General features: G+C 43.4%; 1 protein-coding gene across 1 annotated transcript; it reads right to left on the reverse strand.

The window, feature by feature from the left end:
• Window positions 1-5,433: 5,433 nt before the first annotated feature.
• Window positions 5,434-16,783, reverse strand: LOC306982025 (glycerol-3-phosphate dehydrogenase [NAD(+)], cytoplasmic-like). The gene is made up of 8 exons (XM_079581769.1): window positions 16,651-16,783; window positions 12,995-13,172; window positions 10,147-10,287; window positions 9,858-9,996; window positions 9,673-9,785; window positions 7,488-7,721; window positions 6,147-6,253; window positions 5,434-5,846 (listed from the first exon to the last, which is right to left on the reverse strand). Exons 1-8 carry the CDS (start codon window positions 16,689-16,691, stop codon window positions 5,750-5,752), a joined length of 1,050 nt encoding a protein of 349 aa, XP_079437895.1. The 5' UTR covers window positions 16,692-16,783; the 3' UTR covers window positions 5,434-5,749.
• Between the last annotated feature and the right edge of the window lie 1,018 nt (window positions 16,784-17,801).

The following is a 17,801-nucleotide window of genomic DNA, read 5'->3' on the forward strand; positions in this document are numbered from 1 at the left end:
GGGGAAATGCACATGGATTTCCAAATTTACACTGCAAAAAGTATTTAACTAGATCAGTATAAACATCTCAATTTGAGCAAAATAATCCACATTTTTGTTGTTTTGACTAGTTAAGAAGTTCTTGGGCATTTGTCCTAGATTATTTCACTTGTTCTGAGATGTTTCGGACTCGTTTCGATACATTTCGTCCTTATTTCAGGACATTTTCTTTGCCAATGGGGTTAGAAAATTGGTCTTGTCTCATTGGCAATTTTACTTTCTTATTTCAAGCGAGATTTACTGTAGAACTGGTCTGAAATGTCCTCAAACAAACAAAGTAAACTTGGTCCGATCAGGAAAAGTGTCTAAATGAGTGAAAACCGCTCAAAACAAGATACATTTCCTCAATTCAAGTCATTTAGGCCAATGCTTGATATTTACTTTTTGTAGTGTAGAAAAAAAGGAATCTTTAAACTTCCAGGTAGTAGACAACAATTGACTGTGTGTAACTTAAAATCATAACACCGCCTAAGAAGTGACTTCCTGTTTCGATCCAGCACACCAAAATAAAAGCACCATCTTATTCATTAGTTCAGCAGTTAAACTCTCTTCCTGCCTAACTATTAACAGACAAAACACTTACAATGTGAGTATTTGATTATATTCTTGTAACGTTGCAAGTACCTGCTGAACTAATCAATGAGACGAGCCGTGTGCTTTTATTTTGGCGTGCTGGATCGAAACAGGAAGTGGCTTCTTGGGCGGCGTTCAAAGTCCGATAAATTGAAACTGCTGCTTGTTCTGGACTAAACTAAGTCAATAACAACAATACGACATCAGATTTGAGCCTTCTCCTCGTTTTCCAATACTCAAAATCTTAAGAAAGAAGGAACAAAACTCTACGAGCCACATTCCCTTCCCGACCCAGGCTTGCATGAAGTAATAAACCACGCTGCCAATCGACCATTTCATAAAGCTTGCGTTCAAATGGGCGGTGGAAGACAATGTTCAGCTCAATAATGCCTTTTCCATACTCTCGATTACTCCCACCACCTCTGTTGTGAAGGATGGATTTATTTATTTGGAATTACAGTTGATGAAAATACGAACTGCCAAGTGTCGGCGATATCTATTAGCCTTTTACTTGTGAATTTTCGCACTCTACACGCCGCCTCGCAGGGTGCTATCATTCAGAATGTGGCTGTGCTCCGGGGTGGCCCACTTATTCCACACATGAAAAATGAAAACGCGCAAAAAAAAAAATATGCTCAGGGGAGACTTTTGGACGCTCATCTGATGCATCCATCCACAGGCGCAGGTGTGATCAGCTAACTGTGAATAACACGGGACCCATAAATCGGATTCTTCTTTTGTGGATTTTGGTGTGGAGAGAAAGCGAATGTTTTCGGAAAATGTGATAAGTCGAAGAGACACGGAGACCGCAGATATAAAAATACGCCTTTGAATACAGTTTGATGAAGGGCTTATCAGTGGAACAAAATCAGCAGGGCGAGAAATTCAAAATGGAATGCTCCTTGTGTTGTTGACTTTAAGAATTTAGGATTAGAGCGTCCGATCCGAAACAAGGAGCTTTTCGCAATGAATCCACGAAGAATAGAAAGGTTGCTTTTAAGGTGAGTAAACTAATTACTGTAGATGCAAAAATGGAAACGAATTTAGCCCATGTATGAAAAACTATTAAGCATAGCCAAGAGGTTCCACAGATTAAAAGAACATTTAGGGTTTAGGGTAAAAGTTGCGACATTTCAGCAAAAGTACTCACAGTAGAAACAGCAGTCGCGGGTCAGTAGTAGTCCAGGGGAGGCACTGTCACTCTTTGGTCGTAGGGTCATGCTGTGGGGTCATTTGAAGGAGTTAAATATTATACATTAGAAATACTCTATTACATACAGTCGGAGGAAAATGTATGTAAACACTCTCACATTTGTGTCTAAATCGGTGGCACGGTAGCGCAGCGGTTAGCGCCTCTGCTTCACAGCTAGAAGGTCCCGGGTTCGATTCCCACCAAGACAGGGCCTTTCTGTGTGGAGTTTGCATGTTCTCCCCGTGCCTGCGAAGGTTTCCTCCGGGTACTCCGGTTTTCTCCTACCACTGAAAACATGTGCAAACATGTCCAGCCAGGTGATTCTGACCATCAGCCTGGCTCCACATCATGGAGATGGGTCCATGATGGGTCCATGATGATCATAAGAATGAATAAACAGTTTTTTTTATTAAACTAAAAGCAAAATTACATTTTGACATATTTTTAATGGCCATAACATAAACATAAACAAGATAGGGAGGTAAAAGTAGGAAAACCCAGGTATTTAATACAATGGTTTACTTACTTACATTGCCGTTTATAAAAATTACAGGTTTACGTGTGTTTTTAGGGCTCCTTGTGCCATTGTAGCGGTAATAATAATGGCTTACACTTAGGCCTATCATGATAACAAAATTGGGAGTTCGATATATTGAGGCAGGGAAAAATCGGGATAAACGTTGACATTATTGAGGACCACTTGACGCCACTGAAACCCACTTAAAAATGGATATCTGAGTAATCTAAAAGGAAGTATTGACATATCCTTTGTAACACAGAAGTTGCAATGAAACTCAATGAAAGGCAATTGGCCCCACTCACTCACAACTACATTCGTAAAGGCCATGGGGGAGGTGTCTTTCCTAAATGGTCTCAATTTATGCATCATTTTCCCACCTCTATAAGGCAGCCAAAGTGCTTCACATCAAGGAATCACCCATTCACAACTCTCATTCATACACAGTGTACAGAAACCGGAGCCAGGGTGAGAGAAGTATCTTGCCAACCTTCCGGTTAGAAGACGATCCGCTCTACCATCTGAGCCACGGTCTTTTCCCCAAGGACACAATTGCCACTCTACTCCCGGTGCTGCCCCATCTCGCAATGGGCCATTTGTATGCGTGTTACCTTTCGTCCCGCCTGCATCACCAGGCGCTGAACCCAGGTCATGGATCTCTCCTGTCAGCTTGGCCTCCTCTGATGGCGGGCTTTGAACCAGGAGATCTGAGCTCGTCCAGCCTCTCTGACCCGGCGATGACAGGTGCGGCAGGGCAGAAGAAGACACAGATGCAGACTCTCCCGTGGGAATAACGTGGACGTTTACCTTCCCCAATATGGCCGCCCCAGCTTTGAAGCGCACAGAACAGGAAGCATGGGAGCTTGTGGAGAGGGGAAGCTGAGGGATGGACGGTTAAAACTATTATTATCATACTACTATCTTGTGAAATGGTCTGTGTCATCTATCAAACTAGTATTGTTGCACATGATTCGGTTGACCAAGCCTGTCCACTTTTACAATATTAGCCAACTTTTAGCATGACCCAACATCGCTCTGTTGAGACATGATGTTATCGTTCGTCAATGCTCGCTCTCCTGACCCCAACACACACATCTGACCAGTTGGATTCACATGGTAATTCTAATGGGATTCCACTTTGAGAGATACTTGGTTAAAGATATGCTATGACACAAGTGTGGGACGGTCAGATAGTGTGGTCAAATACAGCCGTCGACGAAAGCGCCAATGCTAGGTCTTGTTAAGTGTGGCGGTCACAGGACAGTAAAGTGACCCAAGAGAATCTGGTCCCAAGGGTTGTCAGCAACTTCGTCAGCAACACTAAGGTTTCAGCTCAGCCCCCGGACTAGATACAGACCATTGGATTTGGGTAAACACCTAGATCTAACTCTCAACGACCCTACTCTCACCTGAGTTTCAGTCTGAACAACCACACCCTCGGCTGATCTCCAGCTCAGACCGCGGACTCAGCTGAGCGCCGAGCTGGAAACCTTAGTGTTGCTGACGAAGCCTGTTGGATGAGGCGAAACCTCCTACACTCCAACTACAGAGAACAGAAGATGACGTAAGATTCTTTGCAGAAGAATTAACTGAAATATATGACAAATAATAAACAGGGAAATAACACAGCTGAAGGTTTCTTCTGTTCAGACAGCATAAGATTTAAAGTGATAGTCTGTAAGTTTGCAGAGTGAGGGGAGAGTGAGATTTGAAAGTAAACAATCAAATCCCTGCCCTGTTAGACCAGAAAGCCACTCCTACTTTTTAAAGGAGGAGAGCCTGAACAGAATTTCTAAATGAATTGGACATGACAGGCCACTTCACAGGGAAGCTCGTCTCATTGGTCAAAGTGACGAACCGGGGATTCTGATTAGTGGATGGGAGGGACTTTCAAAAAATTATAATTACTTAATATTACTTATGTTGTGTAAAATTTCAGACCTAGGCAATCAATTATACACAATCTATTGAATTTGTAAACATTTAAACTTACAGACTATCACTTTAATAAAAAAATCTCTCACAGGACAGATTCAAATGATCCTCATCCTGTCTGAGACCACGGTTTGAAAGGACAATGTTTTGGCCAATACAAAGAAATGTTTAAGAAATGTCTGTATCACCTGCTGTATATTCACCAAGTGTGTGCTATATCCATCCATCCATCTTCTTCCACTTTTCCGTTTCGTGTTGGAGTTGCCCAAATTACATGGCACCAGCCCCCAATGGCGCCTCCTGCAGGTGGTTGGTCTCTCATAAGGGGCTTCTGAACCGCTCTTTGTCTGACCCGTCACCTAGGACCTGTTTGCCATGGGAGACCCTACCAGGGGCACGAAGCCCCCGACAACAGAGCTCCCAGGATCATTCGGGTGCTCAAACCCCTCCACCACGTTAAGGTGGCGGTTCCAAGAGGGGGGTGTGCAATATTACAGTATTATATTGTTTTCAGAGTCTGTAGAGACTGCTCTATGACTTCACTCCATTGGTCAGCATCTGTCGGGGTCTGAATGAGTAAATCAAAGCCTTAACCCCCACTTTAACCGAGCACATTAGCTCCAGCTTCTTCACGTTTTTCTCATGTTTTCATTGCTTTGCTGTCACATTCTTATCACATTGCCGTTGCTTTTTGTTGCACTTTTTGCCATGTTTTTATAGCCGTGTTGTGTCCTTTTTGCAGCTCTCCCAAAATAGGTGTTTGCCCGTGATCCCTGGAGTTCACTGAAGGGCCACAGAGACACATTGTGAGTGGACACACAAACTGAATCAAAGAGTTGGAACACAAGGACAAGGACGTCTTTTGTTTTCTGTAATCCACTGTCTCAGACAGACTTCAAAAAGGGAATCTACGGGAGCCCGGACAACTGCCAAACACTGGAGTGATTATTATCGATGGGAAAACGAAAAGTGGACTGTGTAAAAGCAGCGGTGGTATAATCCTGAGATGCAGTACAAACAGATACAGGGGAAGTATTTTAATTGCAATCATTAGTGGAGAGTCTTTATTAGTTGCAGTAGTAGGAAAAGCATAAGAAATATTACTAGTATTTCAAATAATCTGACCAGTAGACATTATTACATTGCGTTTTTCTACATTGATTTATTCTTCTCCATAGTGTTAAAAAAAAGTCTCAATTAAAACATGATTTTTACAGGATAATTTGAAATGCTTAAACATGCATAAATCAAGGCACTCGACATATAAAAAATAAAATAAAACTAAATTTAGACCTGATAAAACTATTTCCAAAGTGCAGTGTTTTTAAGGATATTGTGCGTTAGGAAGAGAGTAGAGCTGCACCGCCCTCTAGTGGTTGTAAACAATCATCGCAGGAGGTTTAACTTTGGTCCCTTGTGAAAAGGTAGCAGGCGTCTTGTGTATAAATGCTATTGTACACAGATATTGTTTAAGGGTCATGAATGTGTTGATTTCACATGTGCTCCGGGTGGTTCTGGAGACACGTGATGAACTCTTTGACCTCTTTGCCTTCGAAGCAGATCTTGTAGACGGCGGAAAAGAGTGGAAACCTGCAAGACAATAAAAAAAGATATAGAAAACTCGTACTACTAATGCCGAGGCCACAAATTACTTTCTAATTACTGAGAAAATTACTATGTTCTCTTCCTAGTATTGATCACATCCCAAAAAAAAACAAATGCTCAAATAGACTGCAATTTTCTCCAGTTCAGCTTTACCCAAACCCTAAAAACTTATTTAAAAAAGCGTCAAAATAGCGACTAAATCAAGACTAGGTCTAGGCGGGCCGTATCTGGCCCCCGGGCCTAAGTTTGCCCGGGCCTGTGCTAGACAGTGTTATATGGACGTACTTGTCGGCCATGTCCTTCTTCAGCAGGATCTTGTAGACCTCGGTTGACGTCTGTGGGCCCTGGAGCTTCTGCCCGTTCAGCATCTCCTCCTCCAGTTCTGCGATGGACTGATTCACAAACAGAAGAAACCGTTAAAGACGAATTACACGCGAATACATAACATTTAAAGAGTAACTAAACGGGCGTGGCAGAGCCGTTCCCCACCCACAAACTAAAGTCAAAAATTGCTGAGAAAGGGGTGGTCTCGGAGGCTTTGGGGGAGACGAGGGGGGTGAGTGTGTGGGCGGGGTCTGCTCTGTTGACAGTCTCAGACCAAGCCCCTCGATCTGACAGGACTGACAGACTGCTGTTACCGGTGTCACCACTGTGCGCAAGGGTGATTTTTTCGTAGGATAGTTGGTACACTCTCATTGCTTGTGATTGCTTCATGTAGTAACTATATCCTACGAAAAAAAAAAAAAGATGGCCGCCGGTAGACGACTCGCTCGCTGTCAGTGACTGCGAACAGAGAGAGAGCATCACACAGTAGCTTTTCTAAGGGATTTATTCCTCTACACCACCTCAGTCGAAGTGTGAGCATCGCAGGGGCGCCATCTACTGGTTTGACTCATGAGCTCAGGCGGTGTGTGCGCGACGCGTGTCCTGGTTGCTGCGTGACGGAGGCGTGTGTGGGCGGGGCCACAGAGGCACAGAGGCAGAACCACGGGCAGAACTGATGACGTTTTCTGGACGCCGTGGACACACTCTCCTCCAACCGCAAAAAATCAAATGTAGTTGCTGCGTGAAACCAGCAGAGGTTTCAACAAGTTTGCACCAAATGTCAACATATTGACTGGGACATGTAGCTAACTCTATTCAACAACCATTTAGACCGTTTTTCAGCAAAAAAAAAGTGGATTTGGTGTTTAGTTACTCTTTAAAGCACTCTGATCTATAGTCCCTGGTTGTTTCTTCTTCCACTACAAATGCACTCTGATCTATAGTCCCTGGTTATTTTTTCTTCCATTACAAATGCATTATGATCTATAGTTCCTGGACTTTGTTACATTATAGATAGAACCCGGAAGTGCCCTCTACAATTTTAAAGCCCTTAAACCATCAAGAATTATATTGGTTTCTATTCTATTGGGACGAATGGATTCAATTCAGTTCCAACAAATTCTGGAAGAAAACGTAACCCTTTAGAAAGAAGCTGAAGTCAAAAAGAGAATGGCTTCCACAAATGGATAATGATCCTAAGCAAACCTTAAAATGCACCTGATGGTATATTGAAAAGGTAAGTATCTATTTGTTTGGTTGTCAGGCTCTTTGGTTGTGTCTATAGTGTGCACATACGAGTACCTTGGACGTCCTGACAAAGGCCTCAGCCACTTTGCGGTTGCGCCCGCCGTAGCAGGTGGTGACGAGGTCGGCCACGCCGCAGCTCTCCAGGAAGGTTTCCGAGCTGACCACGCCCGAGCAGAACATCCGGGCGAAGGCCACCATCTCCATCAGACCCAGCCGGATCACCGCCGCTTTGGTGTTGTCCCCGAAGCCCAGGCCGTCGCAGAACCCGGCTCCCACTGCCACTATGTTCTGAAAAAGACACGTTTACGCCTTTAAAATAGAACATTAGGAAAGGGACTTCTTTAAATCTAGCTTTTTTCAATTGATACTAAATAATTGACATTGTGTAAAAGCAATTTCTTCCCCCGCACAGAATTGTTCAGCAGCACGTCTCATATATAAATAAATAAATAAATAAATATTAAGAAATCTGCAACATGTCACCCAAAACTGCAGCTGAATGTGGTAAAATTTTTAACAAATTTAGTAAAATAGATATTTCGATTTAATACCATTTTGAATTCAAGTGTTTTAATGACATGTAAGCGCTTCCTTTTGGCAAGTTTTATTTAATTTCATTTACTTATGACGGAAGGAAGAGAAGGGAAGGAAGGGAAGGGAAGAAGGGAAGGAAGGGAAGGGAAAGGAAGGAAAGAAGGAAGGGAAGGGAAGGAAAGAAGGAAGGAAGGGAAGGAAAGAAGGAAGGGAGGGAAGAGAAGGAAGGAAGGGAAACAAGGAAGGGAAAGAAGGAAGGGAAAGAAGGGAAGGAAAGAAGGAAGGAAGGGAAGGGAAGGGAAGGGAAGGGAAGGGAAGGGAAGGGAAGGGAAGGGAAGGGAAGGGAAGGGAAGGGAAGGGAAGGGAAGGGAAGGGAAGGGAAGGGAAGGGAAGGGAAGGGAAGGGAAGGGAAGGGAAGGGAGGGAGGGAGGAAGGAAGGGAAGGAAGGGAAGAAGGGAAGGAAGGGAAGGGAAGGGAAGAAGGAAGGGAAGGGAAAGGAAGGAAAGAAGGAAGGAAGGAAAGGAAAGAAGGAAGGAAGGGAAAGGAAAGAAGGAAAGAAGGAAGGGAAGGAAAGAAGGAAGGAAGGGAAGGAAGGAAAGAAGGAAGGGAAGGGAAGGGAAGGAAAGAAGGAAGGGAAGGGAAAGGAAGGAAAGAAGGAAGGAAGGGAAGGAAAGAAGGAAGGAAGGGAAAGGAAAGAAGGAAAGAAGGAAGGGAAGGAAAGAAGGAAGGAAGGGAAGGAAGGAAAGAAGGAAGGGAAGGGAAGGGAAGGAAAGAAGGAAGGGAAGGGAAGGAAAGAAGGAAGGGAGGGAAGAGAAGGAAGGAAGGGAAACAAGGAAGGGAAAGAAGGAAGGGAAAGAAGGGAAAGAAGGGAAGGAAGGGAAGGAAAGAAGGAAGGAAGGGAAGGAAGGAAGGGAAGGAAGGGAAGGAAAGAAGGAAGGAAGGGAAGGAAGGAAGGGAAAGAAGGGAAGGAAGGAAGGGAAAGAAGGCAAGGAAGGGAAGGGAACGGAAGGAAGGAAGGGAAGGGAAGGAAAGAAGGAAGGGAAGGGAAGGAAAGAAGGAAGGGAAGGGAAGGAAAGAAGGAAGGGAGGGAAGAGAAGGAAGGAAGGGAAACAAGGAAGGGAAAGAATGAAGGGAAAGAAGGGAAGGAAGGGAAGGAAAGAAGGGAAGGAAGGAAGGGAAAGAAGGCAAGGAAGGGAAGGGAACAGAGGGAAGGGAAGGAAGGGAAGGAAAGAAGGGAAGGAAGGGAAGGAAGGAAGGAAGGAAGGGAAGGAAGGAAGGGAAGGAAGGGAAGGAAAGAAGGGAAGGAAGGAAGGGAAAGAAGGCAAGGAAGGGAAGGGAACGGAAGGAAGGAAGGGAAGGAAGGGAAGGAAAGAAGGGAAACAAGGAAGGGAAAGAAGGGAAGGAAAGAAGGAAGGAAGGAAGGGAAAGAAGGGAAGGAAGGGAAGGAAAGAAGGAAGAAGGGGAAGGAAGGGAAGGAAAGAAGGAAGGAAGGGAAGGAAAGGAAGGGAAGGAAGGGAAGGAAGGAAAGGAAAGAAGGGAAGGAAGGGAAGGGAAAGAAGGCAAGGAAGGGAAGTGAAGGGAAGTGAAAGAAAGAAGGAAGGAAGGAAGATCGAAAGAATGAACAAAGGACGAAAAGAACGAACGAAAGAAAGAACGAACAAAGAAAAGAACAGGTTGAACATGAAGAATAAAAGTTGGCCCTCACCTTAAGCGCTCCACACAGCTCCACCGTGTCGCACTCCTTAATGACGGTGATCCGGAAGTTGGGCGTCTGAAACAGCTCCTTGAAGATCACCCCGCTGGCCTCGTTCTTGGATCCTGCCACAGATGAAGCACTTCACTTCACTAAACCCTTCACCCGGCGCAGACGCTACGAGGCGCTCCTCTTACCGATGGTGGTCTCACAGAACTTCCCGTCCGCGACCTCGTTGGCGATGTTAGCTCCCATGAGGACGCTGACTTCGATCTCCAGCTTCTCACGAATGATGTCAGAGATGAGTTTGAGTCCGTTTGGGCCTTCGTCAATTCCCTGGAAAAAAAAAAAAGAAGAAGGGAGGGTTTCGAGAGAGTTCCCTGAGTTTGATTATGCCTGATCTGCATTTCACAACCACACAGTCCCATGATGAAAACCACAGAGTAGCGTGACTTTGGGATTTCCTCTTTTGAGTTTTCTCAGTACCTTTATGAGCGATATCCCGATGGTGTCCTCTTTTATGTGAGGCTTTATCTGGTCACAAAGTTTGCTGATGAACTGGTGCGGAATCACGAAAACCAAGATGGAGGCTCCTTTCACTGCGTCGGTGATGTCTGGGACGGCCACCTGCAACGAGGGGCACACTTAAAGTGCAACTCAACGGGCGTGGCAGAGCCTTTCCCCACCCACAAACTAAAGTCAAAAATTGCTGAGAAAGGGGTGGTCTCGGAGGCTTTGGGGGAGACGAGGGGGGTGAGTGTGTAGGCGGGGTCTGCTCTGTTGACAGTCTCAGACCAAGCCCCTAGATCTGACAGGACTGACAGGACTGACAGACTGCTGTTACCGCTGTCACGACTGTGCGCAAGGTTTATTTTTTCGTAGGAGAGTTGGTACATTCTCATGACTTGTGATTGCTTGATGTAGCAACTAGTGATGCGCGGGTCAGGGTTTTTTTCAACCCGCGGGTCCCGCATTTGGGGAAGGTTCTAACCCGACCCAGCCCGCCCCGCAACGTTGTTCTATTTTTACAACCTGCCCCGCCCCGCACCCGCAACCATTAAATATTACGCGTTACAAATATGATCCGTATGAACAGCACCGGCGTGTCATCGCGCGCGCTCTTTCTCTCTCCCTCCGAAGAGCGCTGGGCAAGAGGGAGAGAGGAAGAGAGCACAGGTCAGCCGAAGTTACACACAGTCGCACATACTGTGGAAAACAGGACACATGAGCTCCACAAAAGCGTTCTCTGGATCACAAGCTGCAAAACGCTGCTTGTTTTATGAAAATCCGACGTATATTTACGCCAAAAACCTGCTGTAAAGACGACGGTGGAACCCGCAACCCGCGCATCACTAGTAGCAACTATCCTACGAAAAAAAAAAAAAGATCGCCTCTGGTAGACGACTCGCTCGCTGTCAGTGACTGCGAACAGAGAGAGAGCATCGCACAGTAGCTTTTCTAAGGGATTTATTCCTCTACATCACCTCGGCCGAAGTGTGAGCATCGCAGGGGCGCCATCTACTGGTTTGACTCATGAGCTCAGGCGGTGTGTGCGAGACGCGTGTCCTGGTTGCTACGTGAAGGAGGCGGAGGCGTGTGTGGGCGGGGCCACAGAGGCACAGAGGCAGAACTGATGACGTTTTGTGGACGCCGTGGACACACTCTCCTCCAACCGCAAAATATCAAATGTAGTTGCTGCGTGAAACCAGTAGGGGGCGCGAACCATGCGGTTTTAGACACTAAAGTGAGATTTTGAACAAGTTTGCCCCAAATGTCAACATATTGACTGGGACATGTAGCTAACTCTATTCAACAACCATTTAGACCGTTTATCAGCAAAAAAAAGTGGTTTTGGTGTTTAGTTACTCTTTAAGCTTTATTGTCGTCGGGAAATGTTTACTACATACGCTTGATCAGTCATATTTTAGAGCTATTTTCTCCTTTTTCAGTGAAAAACAGGCTGCAAACATTTTGTAAATATAGGAAAGTATAAAGAGGAGAGTAACGTAATATTCTGAAACTGTGTAAAACCTTAGAGCCAAGGTATAGCCTTTCAAAGTGTCACACTCTGGACACTTCTGAGGAGGGATTACAGCTAGGCCTGTCACAATAGTTACTATATCAATGCTAGGCCTGTCACAATAGTTACTATATCAATGCTAGGCCTGTCACAATAGTTATTATATCAATGCTAGGCCTGTCACAATAGTTACTATATTAATGCTAGGCCTGTCACAATAGTTACTATATCAATGCTAGGCCTGTCACAATAGTTACTATATCAATGCTAGGCCTGTCACAATAGTTACTATATCAATGCTAGGCCTGTCACAATAGTTACTATATCAATGCTAGGTCTGTCACAATAGTTACTATATCAATGCTAGGCCTGTCACAATAGTTACTATATCAATGCTAGGCCTGTCACAATAGTTACTATATCAATGCTAGGTCTGTCACAATAGTTACTATATCAATGCTAGGCCTGTCACAATAGTTATTATATCAATGCTAGGTCTGTCACAATAGTTACTATATCAATGCTAGGCCTGTCACAATAGTTATTATATCAATGCTAGGCCTGTCACAATAGTTACTATATCAATGCTAGGTCTGTCACAATAGTTACTATATCAATGCTAGGTCTGTCACAATAGTTACTATATCAATGCTAGGCCTGTCATAATAACTTGAATTTGAAGTGATAAACGAAGACATTTAATGGCACAGAAACTAACTCTAAAGCTTAAAATTGTTTGAAAAGTACTTCAAATTAAAATATCCCACATCAAAATACAATTAAAAAACATCAAAATACAATTAAATACAACGTAAAAGTGACAAAAAAGGAAAATACATGTACAGACAATAAATATTGAGCCCAAAATGTATTGTTTATCTTTCATTCATCAATCAAAGAGTCAAAATACTTATAATTAAGTTATAATTATCGTGACAGCCCTACTTAATGCAAAATGTAAGTAAAATGAAGGCCGATAACAAATTTTTAGATTGACAAAAGCAGGAGGGTGAAAGATATTGCGGAGCTTTCCAATCCCGCAAACACTGTCGTGGCTGCTACTCTCGGACAGCCACTTTTGTCTTCTCTTAATCGTTCTATTTAATTCTGACACGGTTTATTAAAGACTGAATAAATGTTTTTGTCAAGAACGTTTGCACTAACATTCTAAAATAGTCAACTCTTGATTCTTCCTTTGGCACAGCCCGAGGTGAGAGCGGAGGCTTGGCCAAAGTGCCGTCTTTATCTTACGCTTTAATCTGGCGGCTGATTAAAGGTTGCTTGTTTGACTGCGTGAGAGACACACACACACACCACATTCTTGGGCAGCTCGTGACCCGGCAGGTACTTGACGTTCTTGTGCTCCGTGTTGATGATGTCCGTCAGCTTGCGATCGCCGATCATCTCCTCGTACACCCACATGTTCACCATCGGGTTGAAGCGGTTGGAGCCCTTCACGTTGTGCCCGATGATTTTGGCGATGGCCGAGCCCCTGGAAGCATGAGAGGCACATGCAAAACTGTGTTCAAAATCTTGTTCTGGGAACTCGATCGTCACTGCATTTGCCTGTCACTCACTCAGAGCATGATGGAGGCTGACCAATAGGAGGAACTGAAAGGGTTAAATCTAGGGCTGCAACTCAGGATTATTATCGAATAATCTACAGATAATTTTACAATGAATAAATTGCAGTAATCACTTTGCTGTGAATTTGATTTGAATTTGAAAGTGGACAGTAGATGAAATAAAGTTAAAGTGAATGTTTGTAGGAGACTCTTGAGACAGATATTTATGAAATGTAAAATGTACAAACTTATTGGTTATTGGTTCCTGGGAGGTTGGCAGTTTGGACAATTACAGACCGATAGCTATGGCTAGTGTCGTGTCTAGTGTGTAAAATCATTGAAACTGTCCTTCTGGAAAGGATTCGAAAATCTGTGAGATCTACAGATAACCTTTTTGGATTTAAGACCATGTTAGGCAGTGGCATGTGTATATATGCTCTTAAAGAGACCATTGCTTATATAGAAGGTAGAACTCATCTGTTTTTATGTGCTTGTGGAGGCTTCAAAAGCATTCGGGCAAATCAAAGAAAACTATTCTTGAAATTATCTCGAAAAGGTGTACCCAGTTATGGTTTAGATGAACTGCCGACTAAATTCAGTGGCTGTAACACTGGCTGTGTCACTGGAAGTATTGTTCTAAAGCATCTTTTGTGTGCAGCCCCTTTAGTCGTGTTTAGTGCAGGTACGGCCGGTCTGGAGCAGCTCCTCAATATCTGTCCATCCCATGGTATAAAACCTGACAGTAAGTACAATAGCTCTAAGAGTGTGGTTATGATTTGTAAAACCAAGGACGATAAGAACATGACATTCCAAACTTTTGTCTGTCTTTTGTCTCTAAGGTTCCTTATTTTATACAACACTGTAAATCTAAATTGGTCCTCTGCATTGGACCCATCCCTCGACGCCGCTGAGACCACCTGTAAGGAGCAGTGGGCGGCAGCAGCACCGCGCCCTGGACCCCACCTCAAGATGTGGAGCCAGGCTGATGGTCTACAACACCTGGCTGGATGATTCACCTATTTTACACGTTTTAAGTGGTAGTGGAAACTGGAGTACCCAGAGGAAACATACGCAGACACGGGGAGAATATGCAAACTCAAAAACACACAGTCCAGCAGGTGGGAATCGAACCTGGGACCTCCTATCTGTGAAGCTCATGCCCTACCGTGCCTGTGTAACGTTCTGCATTTTGTCAACAAAATCAAGCACCTCGGGCACATCATCACTGAGGGCATGTCAGACGATGAAGACATTTACAGACATGCAGAGTGTTGTTTGCCCAGGCCGATCCTTTGGCACAGAAGCTTGGCTGTTGTACAGAGAGAGTAAAGCTGACTTTATTTAAAGCGTACTGTACTCCTTTGTACCGTCCTCAGCTCTGGACTCATTATTCTAATATTATTACGCCCTGCAATATAGAAGATCATGTTTGATTTTGTGTGACTAGACTTGGATCGTGTAAAGGCTCGTGTAACCATGTTTAAGTAAGAAAAACGTGGAAGAGCTTGGTTGCTTCTAACTTCACATCCGTTTGGATCCATAGATGAGAGGAGGAGAGGCTAAATGCTAACGCCGTCTGTGCTCTGTTTACATGACTGAGCGCACGCGTAAAGACCAGACAGGTACGCATCAACTCGTCTAAGCTCAGGTGAGAACATATCCCAGTTATTTAAAGAGAACTATTCCTTCAAGTTTATGCACCAAATACCGTCTCATATATATTTTTTCAACTTTCCAACTGCCACCAGGTCTAGATCGAGCTCAGTTCAGAACTTAACTGAGCCCAATAAGGATCGGAAATAGTATAAATTGGTTTAAGACTTAAACATGCATATAACTGAAAGTATTTTATCTACACTCTTGCCTCTTACTGTAATTGATTAATTCTATGTTGATGTTTTTATTGATTGTATTTGTTTTCTTATATTTATGCAACTGTGAAGCACTTTGAATTGCCCCGTGTACGAATTGTGCTCTACAAATAAACTTGCCTTGGTTCTGAACCTGAAAAACACTCAAAAACGTTTCAAAATCATTCAACATGTAATGGATCGAATATATATAATCCTTTTATCACTGATGATCATGCAAGTATTCAGATCCATGGATAATAGCTGTACAGCCAAAGAACCAACAAGCTGCAGCAAAGTACTCTATGCAACCATTAGCCGACTTTATGAGAGTGAAAGTAGGCGATGCAAAGTATAATGTACCTTTCTGTCAACATTACTTCCTAGGTATAGCTCATCCTACTGTTTTTTTGTTTTTTGTTATTCATCCTATGAAAAAAACACTTGAACCTTGTCCTGTTAGATACGTCAACTGTGACAAGCTGCTATGAAATGCTAAATACTCTTCTTGTTAATGCGGCCAAGTCTAAGGTTAACATCTAACCCCATCTGAACTGCTTTGAGGCGTTTTTGCCACGTTTATGTTGTGTTTTTGTTGTGTTTATGTTGTGTTTATGTTGCTTGCCGGTACATTTGTGTTGCTTTTTTGATGTTTCTTTTGTTTTTAAGCTTTTAGATTTGGGTAAAGCCAAACTGAAGAAAATGTGCTCGGTTCAGGTGGGATTACGCTCCACTTTAACTCTGGTTTGGCTTTACCCAAATCTAAAAGCTTCTCAACTGAAGAGGAACAGTGTGTGACGCCTCATTTGAAAGCTAAGGCCTACAAAACTGATTGCAACTTTTTCGTCGCTTGTCTTGTAGCTGTGTTTTTGTTGCCTTTTATATAGTTTTTTTTCATGTTGTGTTTCTGTTGCTTTTTTGTTATAATTTTAGACACTTTTTGCAGCTCTTTTTTCTTTTTGTCTCTTTAGTCACTTTTTTAATTTCATTTATTTAATTTTTAGTATTAATGTTGCTTTTCTGGCACTTTTTCGTTACTTTTTTTTTTTGCATTGTCATCGCTTTCGTCAAGTTTTGGTCACGTTTTTGACGCTCTCTTGTTTGTTTTTTTTGTCCCTGTTTTCGTTTGCCAAACTGTAGAAAACGTGCTCGGCTCAGGCGGGGGTTAAGAGATTAAATAAACTAAACCAGACTTCTTTGGAGACACTATAGTTTGAAGACAAGGGCACTTTGTTGTTGATGTTTCATGCTGTAGCAAGAGAAGCCGCACGATTTCCAGGAAGTCTTTGAACGCCTACAACAACAGGTAAATAAAAAGCCACCTGTAAATCACACTTTCCACTTGACAGACGAGGCTACACCCTTGTCCAGACCTAAAGGCTTCACCAACACGGGGACAAAGCGGAGCATTCACTCTGACATCCTGACCAGTGGGTCCTCCTCGCGCCAGCGGACTGCAAACTAAACTTCCCTCCTCCCCTGCCTGTCAAAGCGTCACCTGTCACGCTGCAATGAACCCTTCCGCGTGTTAAAAAGTCAGAAAAACGCGTGTTACCAGTTCCCGGATCCGACGATGCAGACTTTCTTGGCCGGCATGTTTGCGCCTCGGTGAACCTGGAACCAGGAGGAGAAGAAGAGGAGAAGGAGAAGGATTCGGCCGTGTTTTTCCGCTCACTTCCTCATACGCCCTTTGCCTTGGAAACCGTGGCTCCGCCCACCGCGGGGAGGAGGCTGATCACCAGGGGCGGGCTGGGACGGGACTGGACTCAAATTTGCGTAAATGCGCATTACGCATAACGCCGCATTTGAAAACTGAGCGATTGTAACTTTTTCCATTACTTTTTTTTGGGTGTGTTTTCATTGCTTTTTCCCCCATTGTTTTTGGTCTCTTTTTCTGTGGGTTTTTGTCAGATTTTTATGTTGCTTTGTCATTGTTTTGTCGTCGTGTTTTCATGTCTTTTTTGTAGGTTTTTTTGGTCATGTTTTTGTTGTTTTTGTTGTTTTTTGTTCTGTTTTTGTCACTTTTCCGGCACGTTTTTGTTTCGTTTTCAATCTCGTTTTCGTCGCTATTTTGATGCTTTTCTTTTAAGCTTTTAGATTTGGGTAAAGCGAGGTTAAAGACAAAATTGACTCTGCATAACTTCAAATCATAACAACGCTGCCCAAGAAGTGACTTCCTGTTTTGCTCCAGCACACCAAAATAAAAGCACTTTATTACGTCTAATTCACTAGTTCCAGGGGTGGACTGGGACTGAAAAACAGCCCTGGACTCTGGTCAGCCCGGCCCAAATTAGCGTAAATGCGACACTTCCACAAATACATATGTTAACCTCTTACCCCCCGCCTTAACCGAGAGCAATTTCTCCAGTTTGGCTTTACCCAAATCCAAAGGCTTCTTGACTGGAGAGCAACACTGTAACGATTCATTTGAAAGCTCAAATCTAGAAAAGTGATGGTAACTTTTTGTCACGTTGTCGCTGCATTTTTGTTTGTTGTTCTTTGTTTTTGTTGCTGCTTTTTTATTACTTTTTTGTGGCTTTTTGGCCTGTTTTCGTCACTTTTTTGTCACTTTTTCGTTGGGTTTTCATCTCTTGTTTTTCAGGTTTTTTTTGTCATGTTTTTGTTGTTTTTTCCACCGCGTTTTTCATTGCTTTGTCATCATGTTTTCTTCACATTTTGTTGTGTTTTTGTCACTTTTTTGTTGCT

Source organism: Gobius niger (assembly GCF_951799975.1).
Source record: "Gobius niger genome assembly, chromosome: 23".
Classification (NCBI taxonomy): domain Eukaryota; kingdom Metazoa; phylum Chordata; class Actinopteri; order Gobiiformes; family Gobiidae; genus Gobius; species Gobius niger.